This window comes from Cetorhinus maximus, chromosome 1 (assembly GCF_964194155.1).
Source record: "Cetorhinus maximus chromosome 1, sCetMax3.hap1.1, whole genome shotgun sequence".
Lineage (NCBI taxonomy): Eukaryota > Metazoa > Chordata > Chondrichthyes > Lamniformes > Cetorhinidae > Cetorhinus > Cetorhinus maximus.
In genome coordinates this window covers 48,223,965-48,249,727 of record NC_135879.1, presented here as the reverse complement: position 1 = coordinate 48,249,727, position 25,763 = coordinate 48,223,965, and the positions used below count along the sequence as shown (strand labels likewise).

General features: G+C 42.4%; 1 protein-coding gene across 1 annotated transcript in view; it reads right to left on the bottom strand.

The window, feature by feature from the left end:
- LOC144667575 (bile acid-sensitive ion channel-like) overlaps window positions 1–25,763 on the bottom strand; it is a 219,765-nt gene that overhangs the window by 142,447 nt on the left and 51,555 nt on the right. The window contains exons 3-4 of the mRNA XM_078532673.1: window positions 16,715–17,021; window positions 11,727–11,964 (exon numbers count right to left, since the gene is read on the bottom strand). Of these exons, the coding sequence (XP_078388799.1) occupies window positions 11,727–11,964; window positions 16,715–17,021 (545 nt within the window). The remainder of the gene's footprint in view (window positions 1–11,726; window positions 11,965–16,714; window positions 17,022–25,763) is intronic.

The following is a 25,763-nucleotide window of genomic DNA, read 5'->3' as shown; positions in this document are numbered from 1 at the left end:
AGTTTGATTAGTGCCATGATCTGTCATTAATCTTGCATGAATGCGCTTCATTGCTTCACTCTCCTGGTTCCCTGCATTATCATTGAAAGGCCCCTAACATGCTTCAGGTGTACATCTCCTGATTTGGGAATACATAGTTGAGTTGGGTGCCACTTTATTCAGCCCCCAAGTGCAGTGAACCAGTCCTCCAAATGGCCCTCAAAGCCCTCACCAGCTGAGCTATTCCTCAGGTTAATTTTGTGCTGTGCCATCCCTTCAGGTTGCAAGATGGTGGTGCTGAGGGCTCACTACCAGACCAGCTTTGACGCTTCTTTGTGTGCGTGCCATCGACCTGGGGGTGCATTATGTTCAGGTTTCCCTCCCTCCAGGGATTCTCAAACCTTCCCCTCCAAGTCATTGCTATTTTGATTGAGGGCGACATCCCTGTTTAACCCCCTGAATACATTGAGGCAGAGGTACCTATGCCCATTTGCAGATTAGCCTTCCCTTTCTTGAGGCACAGTGAGCCCACCCCCATGAAATTCTCAAATGACCCTACACTACCAATTATGCATCTACAGCCCACCCTAATTGTGAGTGTGCCATCTGTGCGCCATCCCATTATTGCATTATTGAGCCAGACTGACATTTGACTGACATGCCCTATCCCTCCCTGGTCTGGGACAATAAGTCTTTGCAACGTCAGCAATGTAAACTGAAATGCTTCTTTACTCTGTCTTCTTCCCATTCTGGCCCCAACTTGCTCATGACCTTTCTAACATTCTTCCCCATGCTGGTCCAGAGGACCCTTCCAGCCCACACTCCCCTCGTCATGTGGCAGAGTGCATCCTTTGCCCTTTCACCGCTCCCCGAGTGGAGGACTTGCTTGATGGCCCCTTACACACCGTCCCCGCCTTACTGCTGATCTGGTAGGTAGGGCCTTATCTGTGAAAGCTCCCTAAGACTGATGTGGTGCTGCCTGCAAAGCCTGGCATGGAGGCTGAGGTGCCGCGAGCAATGCACAATGCAAAGTATGCGAACAAACCTCAAAGTCACAAGCGAAGTGCTGACCACAGAGTGCACGTCGCTTATATCCAGTTGTGTAACATATCAGTCTAATTAGACACTGACGTGCCCTATTGATCCAATGCGGGGGTGTGATTCTGGCGAGCAGCCCTCATAATGCGTATACATTATGTTCAAATGTATTAAAGTTAGGTTCCCGACTTTGTGCAGCAGAAAACACGCGCCATCATTGCAGTCAGGTGCAGATGATCACAACCTTGTTTTCCCGCCAACGTAAAAGCAACTTTTTCTCCCTCACGATGTGTTCCACTCCTGCCTGCCATGACACCCTTCACAGGTGAGAGCGGAAAATCCTGGCCAAAGTATTTGTTTAGTTTCCCTGCTATTTCTTTATTCCCCATTCTAATTCTCCTGTCTCTGCCTGTCCTGACCCCAAATTTGTCTTTGCTAATCTTTTCCTTTTCTACATATCTATAAGCCTCGATGTTTTTATATTTCTGGCTGGTTTACTTTCATGTTCTATTTTCTGTGTATCAGTTTATTGGTCCTCCTTTGCTGAATTTTAAAATGTTCCCAATCTTCAGGTTTGCTACATTTTTTGGCAACTTTATAAGCCTTTTCCTTTCACCTAATACAATCTTTAACTTCTCTTGTTAGCCATGGTTGGATCCCCTTTCCTGCTGAGTTTTTGTGCCTTAAAGGAATGTGAGTTTGCTGTGAACCATTTATTAACTATTTAAATGCTAGCAATTGCCTCTTTACCATCATACCTTTTAACATAGTTTCCCAATCTACCACAGCCAATTTTCCCATCATGCCTTCATGGTTTCCTTTGTTTAGTTTTAAGACCTTAGTTTCGGACTGAACTACATCACTTTCAAACTTAATGTAAAATTCCATCATATTATGGTTACTCTTCCCCACAGGCTTCTTTACAACAAGATTTTTAATTATCCTGTCATCATTGTACAAAACTATATCAAAATAGAGCATTCTCTAGTTTGTCCCTCAACATACTGTTCTGGAAAAACATCTTGTATACAGTCTAGGAAATTGTCCTCTACAGCATTAGTGCTCATTAGGTTTACCTAGTCTTTATGTAGATTGAAGTGCCCCATGATTACTGTATTATCCTTGATACATGCATCTCTAATTTCCTGATTTATACCAGACCCTATATTACTATTATTGTTTGGTGGCCTACAAACAACTCCTACCAATGTTTGCTGTTTCTTAGCTCCAGCCAAACTGATTCTATATCTTATTCTTCCTATCCAAGATTCTCGCTCACTAATGTACTGATCTCATCCCTTATTAACAGCACTATTCCACCTCTTTTTCCTTTTTACCTATCCTCGAATACCCCTGAATATTCGGTTCCTAGCTTTGTTCACCCTGCAGCCACATCTCCTTAATGACTATTAGATCACACCGGTTTACCTTCACCTACCTTGTTATGAATACTGCGTGTGTGCAGATAGAGTGCCTTTAATTCTGCCTTTTTATTATTTTTGCAACTTGTAACCTTATCTGCTAACACACACTAATGTTTGTAAGCTCTGTGCCTTCCAGCCACATTCAGATTATCAGTTATTTTATTGCTACTTTTCTCTCTTTCCTTGACCTCCCTCTTTAATTTATCACAACTTCCCTCATTTGATCCCTCATCTCCTATTTAAACTATTTAGTTTAAAGCCGTCTCTATTGCCCTAGTTATACAGCTCACCAGACATCTCATCCCAGCATCGTTCAGATAAGGACTGTCTCAATGGTACAGCTCTCATTTTCCCAGTACTAGTATCCCCATGAATTGAAAACCATTTCTCCCACACCAATCTTTGAGCTACGGATTCAACTCTCTAATGTTATATGCTCTGCTCCAATTTTCTTGTGGCTCAAGTAATAATCCAGACATTATTGCCTTTGATGTTCTGTTTTTAATTTAGCCCCTAGCTGCTCATACTCTCTAAGCTGAATCTCTTTCCTAGTCATAGCTATGTGGTTGTTACCAAGTTGGACCCACTGGATCCTCCCCCTCTCATTGCAAGGTTTTCTCCAGAGCAGATGTCCTGAACTCTGGCATCAGGCAGGCAATACGCTGTCTGGATTCATGATCTTGGCTGCAGAGAACTGTGTATATCCCCCTGAATATACTGTCCCTACTACCAATACATTCCTATTAACCCCTCCTACTTGAATGGCTTCCTGTACCATGGTCAGTTCACTCATCTACTTTGGAGCCCCCACTTTTGTCCATACAGGCTGCAAGAACCTTGAGCCTGTTAGAAAATTGAAAAGGCTTGAGGCTCCCCTATTTCTACCTTCTCTATCCCCCTAGCCGCCTCATTTGCAGTAATGACCCCTTATCCCTGACCATGGAACAAATCAGTTGACCCTATCCCAAGGGGTGTGACTGTCTCCTGGAACAAAGTGCCTAGGTAATTTTCTTCTTCCTTGATGTGTCGTAATGTCTGCAGCTCAGCCTCCAGCTCAATGACTCTGAGCCAGGTTTCTCCAGCCACAGACACATACTGCAGATGTGCATGCCTAGGGATCAAGCAGGTGTCTACAAGCTCCCACAATCTACAGTCTGCACACATCAACTGCCCTGTTTACTGATTATATTTTAATTAATGTCTCTAGTCCTGCCTGTGCTTATACTCTTATTTCAATAAATGTTCCACCCTGATTGAAATTCCCTAAGATAAATAGGAAATATTCACCAGCCAATCTAATAAGCTTTAATTCTACTGGTAAACTTTACTACTACTAATAACATCTTACAAACACAAATATTACAAATATTACTCTAATTTTGTAAGATAATTTGGAGTATTGTGTACAGTATTGGTCTCTTTATTTTAAAAAGGATTAAATTAGAAGCAGTTCAGAGAAGGTTTACTAGACTAATACCTGGAATGGGCAGTGTGTCTTATGAAGAAAGGCTGGACAGGCTAGGCTTGTATCCCCTGGAGTTTAGAAGATTAAGAGGTGACTTGATTGAAACATATAAGATCCTGCGGAGACTTGACAGGGTGGATGTGGAAAGGATGTTTCCTCTTGTGGGAGAATCTAGAACTAGGGGCCAATTACCACCCCGTCAATTTTTTCTTGATCATCAGTAAAATGATGGAAGGGGGCATCAGAAGTGCTATCAAGCAGTACTTATTCAGCAAAGCCTGCTCACTGATGCACAGTTTGGGTTCTGCCAGGGTCACTCAGCTCCTGACCTTATTACAGTCTTGGTTCAAACATGAACTACAGAGGTGAATTGAGAGTGACAGCACTTGACATCAAGGCAGCATTTGACTGAGTGTGGCATTAAGGAGCCCTAGAAAAATTGGAGCCAATAGGAATCAGGAGGAAACCTTTCTGCCTGTTGGGGTCATACCTAATGCAAAGGAAGGTGGTTATGGTTATTGGAATTCAGTCACCTCAGCTCCAGGACATCACTGCAGGAGTTCCTCAGGGTAGTGTCCAAGGCCCAACCAGTTTCAGCTGCTTCATCAATGACGTTCCTTCCATCATAAGGTCAGAAGTAGGGATGTCCGCTCATGATTGCACAATGTTCAGCACCATTCTCCACAGATACTGAAGCAGTCCATGTCCAAATGCAGCAAGACCTGGACAATATCCAGGCTAGGGCTGACAAGTGGCAAGTAATATTTGTGCCACACAAGTGCCAGGCAATGACCATCTCCAACAAGAGAGAATCTAACCATCGCCCCTTGACATCCAATGGCATTACCATCACAAATCCCCCACAATGAACATCCTGGGGATTACCATTGACCAGAAACTGAACTGGACTAGCCATATAAATACTGTGGCTACAAGAGCAGATCAGAGCCTAGGAATCCTGCAGTGAGTAACTCACTTCTTGAGCTCCCAAGGCCTGTCCACCATCTACAATGCGCAAGTCAGGAGTGTGATGCAATACTCTCCATTTGACTGGATGAGTGCAGCTCCAAAAACACTCAAGAAGCTTGCCAAAATCCAGGACAAAGCAGCCTGCTTGATTGACACCACATCCACAAACATTCACTTTTTTCACCACCGACGCACAAGGTACCATTTGCAAGATGCACTGCAGGAACTCACCAAGGCTCCTTAGACAGCACCTTCCAAACCCACAACCACTACCATCTAGAAAGACAAGCAAAGCAGAGCTGCAAACTCCCCTCCAAGTCACACACCATCCTGATTTGGAAATATATCACCGTTCCTTCACTGTCGCTGGGTCAAAACCCTGGAACTCCGCCCCCCTAACAGCACTGTGGGTGTACCTACACCACATGAACTGTAGCGGTTCAAAGTGGCACCTCACCACCACCCTCTCAAGAGATATTATGGAAGGGCAACAAATGCTGGCCTAGCCAGTGATGCCCATATCCCATGAATGAATATAACAAAATAGATAATAGTAGACGATAGATGCTGAAGTTAGAAGGACAGAGATAGCCAAAAGTAATTGTGTGAAGATAAAGGATGTGTTAACAACAAGAAAACACAAGCTTGTAACAAGGAAAAAAACTCATAAGATGCTACATTCTATTCATTTTCCTATATGCCTCAGAAACCTGGAAAATAAATAAAGATCTGTGGAGGAAAATAAAGGCCTTTGAAATTTTGAAGCTAAGATGTATGCTTAAAATTCCATATATAGACCATAAGACCAATGAAGAGGTGCATGAAATTGCAAGAACAAAGAGCTCTAAAAAGTAACATCCAGAAACAAAAATGTCAGTATTGTAGCCATTTGATCAGAGCTGAAAAGCTACAGAGATCTCTTCTAGAGGGCAAATTGGAGGGCAGCAGAAAGAGGGGCTGATCTAGGCACAGTTGGATGATGGATGTCACAGAGCAGTTGCAGATGGGCTACAGTGGATCTGTAAGGATGATGCAGGACAGGTGAGTGTGACACTCCATGACAGCAGACCTCCTGGTAGGAGTAGCTACAAGCAGCAGCAGCATATCCTCCAACAGCTTAAAGCAATTTTTTTTGCATGAACTGCCTATGCCAGGGCAGTTATCAACTTCGAACATACATATGAACATATGAATTAGGAGCAAGAGTAGGCCACTCGGCCCCTCGAGCCTGCTCCTCCATTCAACAAGATCATGGCTGATTTGATGGCTGTCACTTATTTTGTTTAGCGGAAACAGGCACAATGTATGTGCATGAACTTTCTGTCTGCAAAGAACAGGGCCCTGTGTATTAATATATGTAGCTCCCAGCACACGCAAATGCACCACACTGTGAGCCCAACTGACAATCTTAAATTGGTTGTCAGCATAATTCATAGCTCACTGAGGATTATTTAGCAAATGTTGTCCAGTATATTTGCTAAATAATCCTCAATGTGCTAGGAATTACACTCACCACCACCTTCGCAAGGGCAACTAGGGATGGGCAATAAATGCTGATCCAGCCAGCGAAGCCCACATCCCGTGAATGCATAAAAAAAACACTGACGACCAATTTAAGATTGTCAGTCTGGCTCGCAGTGTGGCGCATTTGCATCTACTGGAAGCTGCTTATATTAATACAGAGAGCCCTGTTCTTTGCAGACAGAAAGAGCATGTACATACACTGTGCCTGTTTCAGCTAAACAAAATAAGTGACAGCCATTCGCTGACTCATTCCTCAGGGAAATGCCTTGACCAATCAGGGTCAAGCCACCTGGTTTAAGTTTCAAACAATGCTCGGCAGTTAACTGTTGGTCGCTATCAGTGGTGCATTCTCCATGGCAACACCACTTGCTGACCAATCAACACTCTCCTCACCTACAGTATGAATTGTTGTTTCCTCCTAATATTAGTATTCTTGTGAGTGTCCTGATGAGTGAAAGACAAAAAGCTTAGTCATGTCTCTTTTTTCAGCAATACTCAAGTTCTATACTACCAAAGGAAGAGAATTCCAAAGCCTCACAACCCTTTGAGAGAAAAAGTTTTACCTCATCTCTGTCTTAAATGGGTGACCCCTTAGTTTCAAACAGTGACCCCATGTTCTAGATTCTCTCACAAGAGAAAACATCGTTTCCGCATCCACCTTGTCAAGTCCCCTTAGGATCTTATATGTTTCAGTCAAGTTGCTTTTTACTCTTCTAAATGCCAGTGGACGCAAGTCTAACCTGTCCAGCCTTTCCTCATAAGACAACCTGCCCATTCCTGGTATTAATCTTGTAAACCTTCTCTGAACTGCTTCTAACTTGCGGTTTGGCTGTAAGCTGAGACTTTATGTAGCAATTCATTATCGCAGACTTTCAGCTTCAGTGTTCATGACCACATCATCTCCATCATCATCACATCATCACACATCTCTAAATATGGCAAATTTCCCTCAATTATCAGTTAGAAACCTAGCTGGTGGCCCAAGTCCAGTCCCTATCCATTGTTCCATGACTTTTGTCTATAATCACTCTTTTGCCCTTGCTATGTATTATCGCAGAAAGACTAAAGCTGGTTGCCAGGTCTATAAAATGTAGAATGAAAAGATTTCTGTCTTTGCCCTATACACAAGAATTAGCAAGAGTAGGCCATTTGGCCCCTCGAGCCTGCTCCGCCATTCAAGAAGATCATGGCTGATCTGATTATGGCAACGACTCCACTATCCTGTCTGCCCCCCATAACCCTTTACTGAGACCTTTCAATCCATGGCAATTACCTTGTTAAAGTCACAGGCCAATGGGAGATTTACAATAGTATGTGTTGGCATCCTTCAATATTTTTTTTTAAAGATTTCATAATTCTCACTAACCTCTTCTGTAAGCCTTGTATATTCTTCATTAACCACAACTACATCATTTAAAAGGGTTTTTAATCTTTGATAAACAGCATGAAAAAATTGAATGATGAGCTGGTGATCACACATGGGAAGCCTACATGTAACAACACCCATGCTGCCATACAAATTGGGATGTAGCAAACCACTGAGGGGCCAAAACAATGCTGATGTGGCCTGGATCACTCTGGCGGAGCCCTACAATACTCACCAGAGCACTTGTCACTATTCAACCTGGCCTTTTGAATGCTGTACAACCTCTCCATCATGAAGGCACAGGTCTTGCCAGCAGGTATGCTTTTGTGAAAGGGAAATCATGTTTAACTAACTATTTGAGTTCTTTGAGGAAGTAGCATATGCTGTGGATAAAGGGGAACCAGTGGATGTACTGTACTTAGATTTCCAGAAGACATTTGATAAAGTGCCACATCAAAGGTTATTGAGGAAAATAAAAGCTCATGGAATAGGAGGTAACATATTGGCATGGATAGAAGATTGGCTAGCTAACAGGAAGCAGAGAGAAGGCATGAATGGGTCTTTTTCTGGTTGGCAGGATGTGACGACTGGCATGACACAGGGACCAGTGCTGGGACCTCAACTCTTTACAATTTATATAAATGACTTGGATGAAGGGATTGGTTGCCAAATTTGCTGATGACACAAATATTTATGAAGAGGACATATGAAGGCTGCAAAAAGATAAAGATAGGTTAAGTGAGTGGGCAAAGAACTGGCACATGGAGTATAATGTGGGAAAATGCGAAATTGTCCAATTTGGCAGGAAGAATAAAAGAGAAGTATATTATCTAAATGGTGAGAGATTGCAGAGCTCTGAGGTGCAGAGGGATCAGGGTGTCCTAGTGCATGAATCACAAAAGACTAGTATGCAAGTACAGCAAGTAATTAGGAAAGTTAATAGGATGTTATTATTTATTGTGAGGGGAATTGAATACAAAAGTAGGGAGGTTATGCTTCAGTTGTACAGGGCACTAGTGAGACCACTAGTACAATACTGTGTACAATATTGATCACCTTATTTAAGGAAGGGCGTAAATGCATTGGAAGCAGTTCAGAGAAGGTTTACTAGGCTAACACCTCGAATGGGTGGGTTGTCTCATGAGGAAAGATTGGACAGACTAGGCTTGTATCTGCTGGCGTTCAGAAGAGTAAGAGGTGACTTGATAGAAACATATAAGATCCTGAGGGGTCTTGACAGGGTGGATGTGGACAGGATGTTTCTTCTTGTGGAAGAATCTAGAACTAGGGGTCACTGTTTAAAAATAAGGGGTCACCTATTTAAAACAGAGAATGTTTTCACCCTCTTTTCACTCAGAGGGTCATTGAGTCTTTGGAATTCTCTTCCTGAAAAGATGGTGGAAGCAGAGTCTGAGTATTTTTAAGGCTGGGGTGGGTAGATTCCTGGTAAGCAAGGGGGTGATAGGTTATTGGTGGTAGGTGGGATGCAGATTTCAGGTTACTATCAGATCAGCCATGCTCTTATTAAATGGCGGAGCAGGCCCAAGGGGATGAATGGCCTATTCCTGCACCAAGGGTAAGCCCAACATCCTGACAAAGCAACAGGTGCGCTCCATCTATGAATCCCTTCCCCAGGCATAGGGGGCTACATCAACCCTGATGCTGCAATGGACAGTGTACTCTGAAATGTTAACTATGTCACCTGTTCCAACCTGTAAATATTCAAATGTGTAAGAGTTGTGGGCTTTGCCGCTGGTAGTGCTGTCCATGTGTGGCTCTGAGGTTACAGTTCTGGCTCCAAGAGATGGCAAAGTTCAGTGACCACCTCCTTCAGAAAGTACAACCTCTGAACACACTACTCCTAGCTTAGGTGGAGGTAGGAAAAGTACACCTGGAAGACACTAAATGAGTAAGGCCTTCTGCTTAGAGTCCTTCTCCCCCTCTTCCTCCCTCTGAGAGCAGCTTTACCTCCTTTTTGCTGCCTCTGTTCCAGCTCCCTCTGATGCCGCAGCCCCAGTAGAGCTTCAATTGTAGCCCCCATCACTGAGCAAGTGGTCTGACCAGAACCATTGAAGTCAAAAATAAGTCCTTATCCACCTGCAACAGCACTCCCTGTTGACTTCTCCAAACTTCTGTTACTAGAAACTCAAACTGAACCAATAAAAATTAACCAGCAACTAATCTGAAAGAAGCTGATGATTCCTTTAAAAAGCACTATTGTGGACACAGGGTGAGGGGAGTCCTTTATGCTGCTGAACACATACACCGATGAAAGACCACTGACCCTGAAGCCTTAACTCTATTTCTCTCTCCACAGATCCCATCTGACTTGCTGAATATTTCCAGCATTTTCTGTTTTTATTGTATGTTCAGCTGTGTTTGTTACATACTGACTCATGTTAGGATCTTCCTGCTCTACATACTTCTGGTGCCTATGCTAATGCGCTTAATAAGGCATCTAGTGTGGGCTGTGGGGAACATGTGCCACATGGCACAGACACAATTTTGGTACCAAAACAGCAACATTAACACCAAAACTATAAAGGCAACAAAACCCAATTTTGCAGTTAAAGAACCATGTGGTGCAGAAGGCCATTTGGCCCATCATGCCAGTGTAGGTTCTTTCTAAGAGCTTCCAAGTAATCCCACTTTCTTGCTCCTTCCCCATAGCCATCCATTTTATTTTCCTTTTTAATGATGATCCAATTTCTTTTTGAAAGCTTTTATTGAATCTGCTTCATCACTTTTTCAGGAAATGCATTCCAGGTCATTAAAACTTGATGGGTTAAAATAAATCTCATTTCACTCTGGTTATTTTGTCAATTGTATTAATTTATCAGGACCAGACTATCACTTCCTATCTTCACTACCTCAGCAGGTTGAGAGGCTGACTGACAACTGAATGGATAGGCCTTCAACATCAAGTCACTGTCAGGAAGCAAAGAAAAAGGGAGAGGAGGATTGGAAAAGCCATGGGTGGGGAAGATTGGTGGCTCGAGATAAAATTAGAGGCCAGAGGGAGATTGGTGTCCGGAGGAGTGGTGGCATTGGAGAACAACGAGAAGGTTGGAGACTTGGCTTGGGGGAGATTGAAAGTCAGAGAAGAGGTTGGAGGCTGGTCACGGAATTCAAGAGGCCAGGAGATTGGTTGGGGAAATCCAAATGTTTGGGGAAATGTCTGATCAGATGCTACCAGTGACCTAGATGACCACATGTACAGGAAATGTCACCAGTAGCAGAAACTTGAGCTCTGGGCTTCGGAACTTGAGAGGCGGCTGGAGTCACTGTGGCGTATCCTTGTGGCTGAGAGCTATGTGGATAGCACATTCAGAGAGGGTGTGTAAAGCTGGTAAGATGAATTCAATAGGTAAATGGAAAGACACTAACCTCCTTGATCCAGCAGTCATCACCTCTCTTTAGCCATCGGGTTTCCCGAGGCCCCATAAACTCAGCCCACCAGGGTTAAATTTAAAATGGAGTTTAAATATGAGCCACAAGTGACCAAAAATTATAATACTTAAATAATACATCTGCCTTCCAAGAACAGGTTGGTTGCTGCTCCCCTGTCCTACCTCTGTTAAAGCTGGAAAAGGACTGGATGGAGACAGGTAGGTATCAGAATTCATTTCTTAGTTTCACAGAGAATGCTATGTAGTTCCAAAACATAACTGCAAGGCAAGAGATAACAAAGGATGCTCAATCCATGAATGTTAAAGTGCCTGGCAAGTTAAGAGTTTAACATCTGGAATTTATGTGTGAGTTCTCTTGATTTCCTGTTGTAACTTTGCTGGAAGATCAGCAGAAACCCTAGAGGAATGTCATCAATGGTTAATTACATTGCTCCTCCAAGTTGGCTTCTGCCAACCATCCATTGAATAGATACCAAGAGATAAGAACAACCCTGTGGAAATTCACCCCTAAGAAGTTTAACTCCAAGATAAAGCAAATAAGTTTAATTTACCTTTGCATAGCAGGGCTCCCCAAAGTAGTCACATTTTAAGAGAGTAGAGTCATCAAGTTGGTAACCATATTTTTTAGTGAAATTCTTGATGCTGAAAGATGGATTTCCTTGAAGAAAGTCTAGGATTTCTTGAGAAATGCTGCTATTTCCACCACTTTGGACAATTCTTAGAGCAACACATACAATAGACCACAACATGTATATGATGTTCATGTTGGCTACTGCTTGGGCTTGGTATCTATAGGGAACAAAACAAATTAACTTTTTCATGCTGGCGTGAACACCAAAATAGTGGAAAATTGAAATTCACCTTTGATAGTATAGCTGGCATTATGAAAATATACAGCCAAGTGATAAAACTGAAGAAAAGCACATGGTGTATTGAAACTTAACAGAAACAGTAATCCTGCATTCCTTCAGTTAGTACATTTGATTGCCCTTCTTCATAATTCCCCACTTAACCAAGCAAATGATCAATCACCAGCTAAAGACCTGTGCCGTTTTTCAGGATTACTTTGATCAATTGTCTTCTTCATGAAAGGAACACAGGTCATAGGAATAGGAGTAGTCCATTCAACCCCTCAAACCTGTTCTACTTTCAATGAGATCATTGCTGATATGTGTCCTAACTCCCTATATCCACTTTTGCTCCAGATACCTTAATGCCTTTGGTTAACAAAACTATTGTTAATTTTAAAACTAACAATTGGTCTAGCATCAGTTGCTATTTGTGGAAGAGAGTTCCAAACTTCCACCAACCTTTGTGTGCAGAAATGTTTCCTATTTTCACTCCTGAAAAATCTGGCCCTAATTTTTAGACTATGCCCCCTGGTCCCAGAATCCCCATCCAGAAGAAAATGTTTCTCTATATCTACCCTACGTGTTCCCCATAATATCTTAAAAGCTTTGATCAAATCATCCTTTGACCTTTTAAATTCCAAGGAATATGATCCTCATTTATCTAATCTCTCCTCATAATTTGACCCTTGGAGTCCAAATATCAATCTGATAAATCTACCCTGCATTGCCTCCAAGGTCAATATATCATTCCTAAGGTGCAGTGCCATGAACTGCTCACAGGACTCCGGGTGTGATCTAACCAGGGGTTTGTATAGCTGAGGCATGATTTCTACCCTTTTATATTCTAGTCTGCTGGATATGAAGACCTTACTTCATTAGCCTCTTTGATTATTTTCTGCACCTGTTCATGGCATTTTAATCTTCTATGCATCTGGACACACAAGTCTCTTTGGATCCCCCATACTTCTAGCTTTTCACCATTTAGAAAGTACCCTGTGCTATCCTTTCTGGGTCCCCAAGTGGATGATCCTATATTTGCCTACATTTATTTGCCATAGTTTTGTCCATTAACTTAACCTATCAATTTCTTGTTGTAATGTTGCATATCCATCTATACCACCTAAAATGCCAACTAACTTTGTGTCATCAGAAAATTCAGATATGGCTTTCTATTCCATTATTAAAGTTAATAATGAATGCAAATAGTTGAGGCCCCAAGACAAGTATGGGACACTAATCATGTCCTGCCAATTAGTCCTACACTCTGTCTCCTGTCACAGGGCCAATTTCCTAACCAAGTCAATTACATAAGATTCAACTTTAGTTAGCAGTCTCTTATGAGGGATGCCTTCAGATGCTGCCTGGAGGTTAATATAAATTACATCCACAGGCATTTCCCTGTCCACAACTTTAGTCACCTCTTCAAAAAATTCAATCCAATTTTTCAGGCATGACCTACTTTTTCCAAACCCACACCAACTTTCGCTGATCAGCTGAAAATATTATATGTTCAGTCATTTTTTCCTCAATTATAAACTCTAGCAGTTTCCCCACAGAAGGGCTGGACATTAAGCAAGTGGGTGCCTTTGGCAAAAGCAGAAGCAGGAATCTCACCCATTTTCACCCACTTGCATGGCCCTGCAGCAATTTAACGTCTGTTGGGGCGTTAATTGCCTTGAGGCAAGACTTCTGCCCCACCTCTGGGGAGGAGGTCCCACCTCAGAGAGTTACCAGCCAGATGGCTGACAGCTCTCTGGTCCCAGCAGTGGCCACTGGGAGTGCACTGCTGGGATTGCATCCAGTGCCCAACAACATTTGTTGCTGGAGCCAGATGAGAGGTAAATAGGGGGGGGGTTATCACTGTGGCCAGGTCAGCAGGCCCTGACAACAGGGTGCGAGGTGAGTGAGGAGCCAAGGGGGGTTGGGGACCTTGGTGGATGGGACAACGGGGGAGGGGAAATACAGGTTGTCTGGAACTTGGGAGGTGACCTCCGATGGAAATAGGGGCCTGTAAAGTAGGCACCCCGCCCCTTTTTTCTGCCCAAAGCCCAAGAAGTGTTACCTGCTGGGTTTCTAACCTGTCACCAGCCTCCACCTACTAGTGAATTAGGAGCAGGAGTAGGCCACTCAGCCCCTATTGCATATAAAAATTTGGTGAGGACAAGGGCAGGGCAAGGTGGATAAGTGCCAGTAACATTGCCCATTGGCATTACATCCAATTTTATGCTACCCCTACCTGCCTTCAAAACCACCCCCGGGAGTGCAAAATTTGGCCCAGATGTTAGGCTAACTTCTATAATTCCCTGGTTTCCCTCTCCCACCATTCTTAATGGAACGCCATGCACAATTTTCCAACCTAAAGGAATGATTCCTCAATCGAAAGAACTTTGGAAGACTATTGTTAGGGCATCAATGTTCTGACTTGCATGTTTTAAAACCCTAGAATGGAAACTATCTGTCCCTGGGGATTTGTTACTTTTTAATGACATTATTTTCTTCATCAATGTTATTTTGCTTATGTTAATTTTGTAGAGTCCCTCTCCCTGATTCAATCTTAGGTTCCTTAGGATGTCTGACTTGCTGACCTCTTCTTCACTAGAAAATAATGAAGCAAAATAATTATTCAGTGGGCTGAATTTTGTCGTCGGCGAGCAGGGGGCGGGGCCCACTTGCCGACGCGCAAAATGACGCAGGGTGATGTCGGGCAGAACCCCCGACATCATCCCGCCCCATTTAAATTTTCAGGAAGGCGGGGGAACAGCCAAATCAGCTGTGCACCCGCCGACCTGTCAATGGCCAATTGAGGCCATTAACAGGATCATTGAAACAATTAAAGGACCTGCCCGTCTAACCTTAAGGTTGGTGGGCAGGCCAGGAGCCCCGATGGGGAATAGGAAAAACATGAAACCTCATCCACCGGCGGGATGAGGTTTCAGGTAGGGTTTTAAAGAATGTAATAAAGTTTTTCTGAAATTTATTAACATGTCCCATCTCGTGTGACATTATCACATGAGGGGGACATGTTAAGGATTTTTTTTTCTCTACTTTTAATGTTTGTACAACTTTCAGCGATCTCCCTGAGGCAGCACTTAGCCTCAGGGAGATGTGCACTCTTTTGTGCGCATGCGTGAAAGAGCGCACACTCGCATTTGGGGAATCCCCACCCCCCCTCACCGCCCGCACAGGAAGCACATAGCGCTTCCCACTGGGCGTCACGCTGTGCGGGCCTTAATTGGCTCGCCCACTTAAAATCACCCTTATCAGTTGTCATGTGGACATTGCTCCAACCACCCTCTTCTTCCTAAAATAACTGTAAACATTCTTTGTTGATTTTGATATTATCTTGCAAGTTTCCTTTTATATTCCCTTCTTACAACTCTTACTATCTGTTTTGTAACCTTTTGTATTCTTTGCATTTTTCCCATTTGCCAGGGCCTATATTTTTTTTTACATTTTTGTATGCTTTTTCTTTTAGTTTTATACTGTCTCTTAACTCTTTAGTTGCCTATGGCTGTCCTTTCTTGCAAGTAGAGCTCTTGCCCCTTCAGAGTATAAACTGATTCTTTATCATGCTGAACTGTTTTTCAACACCTTCCACTGATTTTTTTTTGCATTTTGTCCATTAAAAGATTTGTCCAGTTTACCATGAACAGTCTCATGCCACAGAAGTCAGCATTACCCAAATCTACAATCCTAGTAGCCATGGGTAGGATTTTCAGGTCGTCAGGCGGGCACGGTGGGCAGGCCTGGGAGCGGCTGGGAAACAGCCTGCCGCCCACGTTCAGGCCCCGACCCCAATTCCATGCTGGCTGGCCAATTAACGACGTGAAATGCTTATTTGGTTCACACACCCTAACCTGTGTTTCTGTTCTAGTGTCTTACTCACACATTTCTTATTTCTTTCATTTTAATTACTTTACATCTATTAGTTTTCCCTTTACCTGTAGCCCATAGAGCACAATTCCTGACTGTTACTCTACGTTCTTCCTTTTCTTTTGTTTTTGATCTATGTTTGCTACAGAGTTTTGTGATTGAGTTATGTTTAAATGTCTTTCAAACAAGTCAACTGTGAACTGTGTCCCTGGATACAGATATTGAAGATATGCGTTAAAGCTTGGAATGTTACAGCTGTAACAAACTGTACAATTGCCTCTCACATTAGTTGCAAAGGCTGTGCACGATATGCTATTTGTCATCTCATCTCAGGCAGCCAATTAACATTCACACCTACTATAATGAGGACAATTAATGTAGGCGCACCCTAAGAGATCAAACTGATAATCTGCCATAACTTCAGGAAATCCCAGAAAAATAGCATAAGCACTGTTTACATGGCACACAGAAATCTCTGTGTGACTTAGCTTCACAGGATCTTTATGATCTGAGCAAATATATTGTGTTAGGTCAGATATTGCTTAAGTCTGCATTTGGGAGTGTGTCCAGTCTTTGCTCGTACTGGTTCCCTTCTCTGTTTCATGCCTTCACACAAAACATTGAATGATTCATGTAATCTTACTCTTTCAAAATTATGTAAATTGTATCTCTTATAGAGAGCATCACGTTGTTATAGCTCATTTTTGTTTGTCAACCAGATCATTTTGTGCTTTGCACTTTTCTTCATATGAATTTTCATTTTAAAAATCATAGGGAAACATGCAAGACTATATTAAAAATGTAGCATGTCATACCTATTTAAGTTGCAGAAAGTAACAGCAGGAAATTCAATTTGCTCAACATACTTTATAGTGACAGATGTAGATGTTGGCCAGCTGAAGTAGCGAATGAAACACTGGGTGATCTGAGAAAAAACCACAATTACACAGCCAAGCACAACAACCATCCAGAAAACCCTGCGAATTCTGGGTTTGCTTTGCAGTGCATTTTGTAAACCGTGGAAAGAGGTTGATGCTGCAAACTCATGGTCAAAGTGTTGTGTGTTCTCCACGGGCAGTAACATTTTCCCAAATAAAAAAGACCAAATCTTTTTTAACGTGCCTAAAAGGATGCAAACAAAAGATAACAGTCATTGATTTTTTAACTTTGAACAAACTCGTTTTGTTGATACAAGTGAAGGGAAGCTTTTCAAACATGAAGCAATTGTGCAATTTGCATTGAGCTACAGTACTGCCTTACCTTTTGTTGCATAGGTGCTGCAATTGCCTTTAATAATGTAGATGCAAACATTTAGAAATATATTTTTAGTCAAATTTCTCACCTCTGGATTCAAACTTGGTCCAGACTGAGGAGATAAAAGTTTGTTGACTCTATGGGTTCCCTATAAAATTATTGGTTTCTCTCAGCTTGTTTCAGATTTCCAGCACCCATCGTATTTTGTTTTTGTTGTTCTGTGATCGAGCTAAGGAATGTCAATGTAAAGGGAGCATTTTTTTCTACAGTTGGCTATGTTATACTTTACGCTGCACGGAAAGAATGCTCCATTCCTTATGATTGAGGTCCTTCACTTTGGTTAAACAAAGGTTACCAAGTAAAAGTATTACAGTACATGCATGCAATAATCATAAAAGCAATTTACAAGAGTTGTGATAAATTTGCATATTTTGTTTCCCTCTCCATGTCACAAAGTGATCCTTTTTCCTAAAATCAACTCTGCCTATATATGTGTAAGTGTGTGTAAAAAAATTACTGTGCTAAATGGGATAGATTTCGAACAGTATGATAAAAGCAAAATTCTGCGGATGCTGGAAATCTGAAATAAAAACAGAAAATGCTGCAAAAACTCAGCAGTATCTGTCCCCCAACACCTCATCCCTTTCCCACAGCACCTCCCCATGTAATCGCAGAAGGTGCAACACTTACTCCTTTACCTCCTCCCTCCTCACTGTCCAAGGGCCCAAACACTCCTTTCAGGTGAAGCAGTGCTTCACTTGCACCTCCTTCAGTTTGGTCTGTTGCAATTGCTGCTGCAAATGCGGTCTCCTCTACATTGGAGAGACCAAACTCAGGTTGGGTGACCATTTTGCGGAACACCTTCGGCCTGTCTGCAAGTATGACCCAGACCTTTCTGTCGCTTGCCATTTCAACACACCACCCTGCTCTCATGTCCACATGTCCGTCCTTGGCCTGCTGCAATGCTCCAGTGAAGCTCAACGCAAACTGGAGGAACAGCACCTCATCTTCCGATTAGGTACTTTACAGCCTTCTGGACTTAATTTTGGGTTCAATAACTTCAGACCATGAACTCTCTCCTCTATCTTTTATATCCCTTTTTATTTTTAAAAATTTTTTATGTACTTATTTTTATTTATTTTTATTCATTGTTTTATCCCCTTTTTATCCCCCTTTTTTATCCTTTTTTCCCCAGCCACTGCCCCTTCACCCCAACCCACGCCCAAAAGGGCAATCTGTTACTTGTTCCATGTTTTTCTTTCAGAGTGCTGACCCTTGTTCTGCTATTATCACATTCTGTTTTCTTACCTTAATGCCACTATCAGCACTTTCTTTAGCCCCTACCGCTACCATTAACTTTTGTCTTTTTGTTCATGACATCTTTGTCAATCTCTCCTTAACTCCCACCTATCACTGGCCTTCTATCCAGATTCACCTGCTCCATCCGGCTTAAACAGTATAAATTTCATCACATTTCTACTTCTCTTTAGCTCTGAAGTAGGGTCAGACGTACTTAAAACGTTAACTCTGTTCCTCTCTCCACAGATGCCGTGGCACCTGCTGAGTTTTTCCAGCATTTTCTGTTTTTATTTTAGATTTCGAACATATCTAGCATCTCAAAAGCATCCATGAGATGCTGTGGGCCAATAGTAACAGCAGAATTGTACGCAAACACAATCTGTAACCTCATGGCCTGGTATATCCCCCACTCTACCATTACCACCAAGCCAAGGAATCAACCTTAGTTCAATGAAGAGTGCAGGAGGGCATGCCAGGAGCAGCACAAGGTAGACCTAAATATGAGGTGTCAACCCGGTGAAGCGTGCCAAACAGCATAAGCAGCAAGTGATAGACAGAGCAAAGTGATTCCACAACCAACAGGTCAGATCTAAGTTCTGCAGTTCTGCCACATTTAGTTGTGAATGGTGGTAGACAATTAAACAACTCACTGGAGGAGGAGGCTCCACAAATATCCTCATCCTCGATGATGGAGGAGCCCAGCACATCAGTGCAAAAGGTAAGGCTGAATCATTTGCAACAATCTTCAGCCAGAAGTGCCAAGTGGATGATCCATCTCGGCCTCCTCCAGAGGTCCCCAGCATCACAGATGCCAGGCTTCAGCCAATTCGATTTACTCCACATGATATCAAGAAACAGTTGAAGGCATTGGATACTGCAAAGGCTATGGGCCCTGACAATATTCTGGTCACAGTACTGAAGACTTGTGCACCAGGATTTGCTGTGCCCCTAGCCAAGCTGTTCCAGTACAGCTACGACACAGGCATCTACCCGACAATACGGAAAATTGCCCAGGTATGTCCGACGCACAAATCCAACTGCCTCATCAGTCTACTCTCCATCATCAGTTAAATAATGAAAGGGGCCATCAACAGTGCTATCAACTGGCATTTGCTTAGCAATAACCTGCTCACTGATGCTCAGTTTGGGTTCTGCCAGGGCCACTCAGCTCCTGACCTCATTACAGCCTTGGTTCAAAGTGATAGTCAGAGAAATCAATGGCAAGAATCAAACAGGGCCTCAGTGACAAATAGTGGAAACAGGACAAGTAATGTTAAAAAGACAAGCCTTAATGTTTTGTGCCTTAACGCGAGGAGCATTCGCAATAAAGTGGATGAATTAACCACGCAAGTAGATGTAAACAGGTATGATATAGTCGGGATTACGGAGACATGGCTGCAGGGTGACCAGGGATGGGAACTGAACATACAGGGGTATTCAGTATTCAGGGAGGACAGAAAAAAGGAAAAGGCGGTGGAGTTGCATTGCTGGTTAAAGAGGAAATTAACGCAATAGTGAGGAAAGATATTAGCTCCAACAATGTGGAATCTGTATGGGTAGAGCTGAGAAATGCTAAGGGGCAAAAAACGTTAGTGCGGGTTGTATATAGACCCCCAAACTGTAGTGGTGATGTTGGGAATGGCATTAAACAGGAAATTAGAGACGCATGTAATAAAGGAACATCTGTAATTATGGGTGACTTTAATATGCATATAGATTGGGCAAATCAAATTAGTAACAATACAGTAGAGGATAAATTCCTGGAGTGTATATGGGATGTTTTTCTGGACCAATACATTGAGGAACCAACGAGAGAACAGGCCATCCTCAACTGGGTATTGTGAAATGAGAAATGAATAATTGGCAATTTAGTTGTGCGAGGCCCCTTGAGGATGAGCGCCCATAATATAATAGAATTCTTCATCAAGATGGAGAGTGACGTAGTTGATTCTGAGACTTGGGTTCTGAATCTTAACAAAAGAAACTACGATAGTATGAGGCGTGAGTTGGCTATGATGGATTGGGAAATGTTACTTAAAGGGATGACGGTGGATAGGCAATGGCAAACATTCAAAGAGCGTATGGGTGAACTGCAACAATTGTTTATTCCTGTCTGGCACAAAAGTAAAACAGGAAAGGTGGCCAAACCATGGCTTACAAGAGAAATTAGAGATGGTATTAGAAGCAAGGAAGAGGCATACAAATTGGCCAGAAAAAACAACAGATCTGAGGATTGGGAGTAGTTTAGAATTCAGCAAAGGAGGACAAAGGGATTGATTAAGAAGGGGAAAATAGAGTACGAGAGTAAGCTTGCAGGGAACCTTATAACTGACTGTAAAAGTTTCTACAGGTATGTGAAGAGAAAAAGATTGGTGAAGACAAATGTAGGTCCCTTACAGTCAGAAACAGGGGAATTTATAATGGGAATCAAAGAAATGGCTGACCAACTAAATACATACATTGGTTCTGTATTCACAAAGGAGGACACTAATAACATACCAAAAATGTTGGGGAACACAGGGTTTAGTGAGAGGGAGGAACTGAAAGAAATCAGTATTAGTAGGAAATGGTGTTGGGGAAATTGATGGGATTGAAGGCCAATAAATCCTCGGGGCACGATAATCTACATCCCAGAGTATTTAAGGAAGTGGCCCTAGAAATAGTGGATGCATTGGTGGTCATCTTCCGAGATTCTATAGACTCTGGAACAGTTCCTACAGATTGGAGGGTAGCCAATGTAACCCCACTATTTAAAAAGGGAGGCAGAGAGAAAATAGGGAATTATAGACCAGTCAGCCTGACGTCGGTAGTGGGGAAAATTCTAGAGTCCATTATAAAAGATTTAGTAGCTGAGTACGTGGAAAACAGTGGCAGAATTGGATAGGGTCAGCATGGATTTATGAAAGGGAAATCATGCTTGACAAATCTACTGGAACTTTGAGAGAATGTAACTAGTAGAGTTGATGAGGGGGAGCCAGTGGATGTGGTTTATTTGGACTTTCAGAAGGCTTTCAACAAAGTCCCACATTAGAGATTAGCGTGTAAAATTAAAGCACATGGGATTGGGGGTAGTGTATTGAGATGGATAGAAAACTAGTTGGCAGACAGGAAACAAAGAGTAGGAATAAATGGGTCTTTTTCCAAATGGCAGGCAGTGACTAGTGGGGCACTGCAGGGATCGGTGCTTGGACCTCAGTTATTCACAATATATATTAATGATTTAGATGAGGGAATTAAATGTAATATCTCTAAATTTGCAGACGAGACAAAGCTGAGTGGGAGGGTGAGCTGTGAGGAGGATGCAGAAATGCTTCAGTATGATTTGGACAAGCTGAGTCAGTGGGCAAATGCATGGCAGATGCAGTATAATGTGGATAAATGTGAAGTTATCCATTTTGGTAGCAAAAACAGGAAGGCAGATTATTATCTGAATGGCTATAAATTGAGAGGGGGGAATGTGCAATGAGACCTGGGTGTTCTTGTACATGTAAGGGTGTCCTTGCACAGGTAAGCATGCAGGTGCATCAGGTGATAAAGAAGGCAAATGGTATGTTGGCCTTCATAGCCAGAGGATTCGAGTACAGGAACAGGGATGTCAATTGCATAGGGCCTTGGTGAGACCACACCTGGAATGTTGTGTGCAGTTTTGGTCTCCTTATCTGAGGAAGGATGTACTTGCTATAGAGGGAGTGCAGCGAAGGTTTACCCGACTGATTCCTGGGATGGCGGGACTGACATACGAGGAGAGATTGAGTCCATTAGGATTATATTCGCTGCAGTTCTGAAGAATGAGGGGGGATCTCATAGAAACCTATAAAATTCTAACAGGACTAGACAGGGTAGATGCAGGAAGGATGTTCCCGATGGTGGGGGAGTCCAGAACCAGGGGTCACAGTCTGAGGATATGGGGTAGACCATTTAGGATTGAGATGAGGAGAAATTTCTGCACCCAGAGAGTGGTGAGCCTGTGGAATTTGTTACCACAGAAAGTAGTTGTGACCAAAACATTGTATGCTTTCAAGGAGTTAGATATAGCTCTTGGGGCGAAAGGGATCAAAGGATATGAGGAGAAAGCGGGAGCAGGCTATTGAGTTGGATGATGAGCCATACCTCACACCATCTTCTCAGTTTTAAATTATTTGCAAGGTCCCCATTTCAGTTTTTCTCCAGAACCTGTCCTAGTTCAGATGGAGCCCAATCCATTGATACAGCTAGTTTTTTGTCCCAAAACTGGTGCCAGTTTCCTATGAAAAGTACCCCTCTTTCTCACAGCAGCCCTTTAGCCATGTGTTAATTCTTCTGATCTGTCTGCTCCTATACCAATTTGCACATTCCAGAGGCTCTCATTTAAAAAGCCAGACCTAACTTCTGATACTCTTTCACAGAACCTCCTTATTCCTATCTGTGTAGTTTGTTCAAACAAGGACCATAATAACTGACTTTTCCACTTGCCTTTTTACTTTTTCTCCAGCAGCCCTGAGATATATCTTACCCTGGCACTGGGTAGGCAATGCACATTTAAGGATTTGTGTCCTTGGCTACAAAGGATGCTAACTACCTATCCTGCTAATTATAGAGTCCTATATTACAAATATATTTCTATTTTGTCCTTTCCCCCAGCCTTCTAAGACATGGTACCTTGATCTGCCTTGTGGCTGTACTCTAGCCACTTTCACACACTTATCCAAAGCTCTGCCAGTTATAATCACAACCTTATCTGGTCAGATTTTTATGACGGGTTTTTTGTTTGACTGTTCCTTACTCGCTGTCAATCCAGCCTACACTCTGGTTACTTGCCTTTCACGACTGAGCTAACCCAGTGCTAGTCCTCTGGATGCACGGTTCTACTCACCACGAAGGATCCGTCTGCTTACCAGCTTTTTATTTGAGCGTCGTCTCTTCCAAGCTTTGCTGTGCAGTCACCATGCTGCAATTTCAACACTTTCTGAAGCTGTGGCTCTATTGTGGTCTGACCTGAACGTTGAGGGTCCTTCTCATTCCATGTAACACGAGCTAAGACTGTTCATCATGTCATACCTGTATTTAATCTTGCTGCCAGCACCATGTTGTTGAGAAGAAACCACTGCTACACACCATGACATGATTTTTTATAATGATATAAAGGCATCAATCGCTCATAAGGGATTGTGCAAACACGTTGTGGGTTCATTTATTGAGACTAGACACAAGGGAATATTAATACATGGACAGGAATCTTGAAGACATCAAAGTTGCAGAGCTGTGTGTCTGTGCTCTGCTGATAGCAAAGGTGAAACTAAAACTGGATCACATTACACACTTCCTTTCTAGTGATGTCATGCTGCAATCCATTAAAGGCAAATTATAACTATATTCTGGATTAAACAGTCCAGATATCCCTGCCGCTCCCTTATGTTTCAGAGTCTCTCTAACTCACACCCCAGCTCAATGACTCTGAGCCAGAGAGATTTGGGATGAGACACCTCCTGCAGATGTGTTTGCTCCAGACACTCTCACCATCCACAGACTCCAATATTCTGCATTCCAGACACACAATCTGTTCTGCCATATCTTTATTTTTATTTAATTTTTTTTTATTCAATGATTATTTGCTGTTATATTAAATAGTTTAACTAGTTAAGCTATAAAGGGGGTTAATTAAGGAAAGCAGGCATGGATTTCTTAAGGTTTAACTAACTTGCTGGAGTTTTTTTGAAGAGGTAACAGAGAGGGCTGATGAAGGCAATGATGTTGATGTAGTGTACATGGACTTCCAAAAAAAATTTGATACGGTGCCACACAGGCTTGAGCAAAATTATGGCTCATGGAATAAAAGGGACAGAAGCAACATGGATAAGGAATTGGCTGAGTGACAGGGAACAGTAGTGGTTATTGGATGTTTTCCAAGCTGGTGAAAGGTTTGTAGTGAAGTTACCCAGGGGTCAGTGTTGGGACGCTTACTTTTCCTGATATATATTAATGGCCTAGACCTTGGTGTACAGGGTACAATTTCAAAATCTGCAGATGATATAAAACTTGGAAGCATTGGGAACTGTGAAGGGGATAGTGTGGAAACTTCAAAGGGACATAGGTTGGTGGAATGGGCAGACAGTTGACAGATGAAGTTGAATGCAGAGAAATTTGAAGTGATTCATTTTGGTAGGAAGAATGTGGACAGACAATAAAAAGATACAATTCTAAAGTGGGTGCAGGAGCAGAGGCACCTGGGTGTTTATGTACATAAATCATTGAAGTTGGCAGGACAGGTTGAGAGAGCAGTAAATAAAGCATACAGCATCCTGGGTTTTATTAATAGGGGATGGACTACAAGAGCAAGGAGGCTATGTTGAATTTGTATAAGTCACTAGTTTGGCCTCAGCTAGAGTATTGCACCCAGTTCTTGGTGCTGCACTCTAGGAGTGATGTGAAGGCATTAGAGGGAATGCAGAAAAGATTCAGGAGAATGGTTTCAGGAATGAGGAATTTCAGTTATGAAGATAGATTGAAAGAGTTAGGACTGTTTTTCTTAGAGAAAAGAAGGTTGAAAGGAGATTTGATAGAGGTATTCAAAATTATGAGGGGTCCGGGCAAAATAGAGAGGGAGAAACTGTTTCCACTCGTGAAAGGATCAAAAGAGAGAGAGCGAGCACAGATTTAAAGGTAATTAGTAAAAGAAGCAGAAAAGCAATATGAGGAGAAACTTTTTTATGCAACAAGTGGTCAGGGTTTGGAATCTTTTGCTTGAGTGTGTGTGGTGGAGGCAGGTTCAATTGAAGCATCAAAAGGAAATCAGACTTACCTGAAAAGGAAGAATGTGCAGGGTCACAGGGAGAAGGCAGGGAAATGGTGCTAGGCGAGTTGATTATTTGGAGAGCCAGTGCAGACACAATAGGCCAAATGGACTCTTTCTGCGCTGTAACAATTCTGTGATAAATTTAGAAGAATGCTAATTTCCCAGTCCTAGTTAAAACTACTGCCCCAGTTTAAAAAAAAATCTTAAACTCACCAATCACTGACCTGTTTACCTAATTAATGCCTCTAGACTTCAACTCTCAGATCTTGCGTCCCTCCCTCCCTCTCTCAAACCACACTGTTCTGCAAAAGATCACTTCCCTCACTGCACCAAATTTCCAATGTTAAGTACTATGTCTAGCAATACTCCATCGAGTTGGACTTTGTGTTACTTATTTTGTTGCCTAAGCAAAACCTCCTCATGGTAAATGGTTGTCTTTCAGACCGAAGGACAGTATATATTGATATTTCCTAAGGGTCAGTGCTAGGACTGTTTTTGAGTATATATAAATTACTTAGATACTGAAATACGGAGTAAAA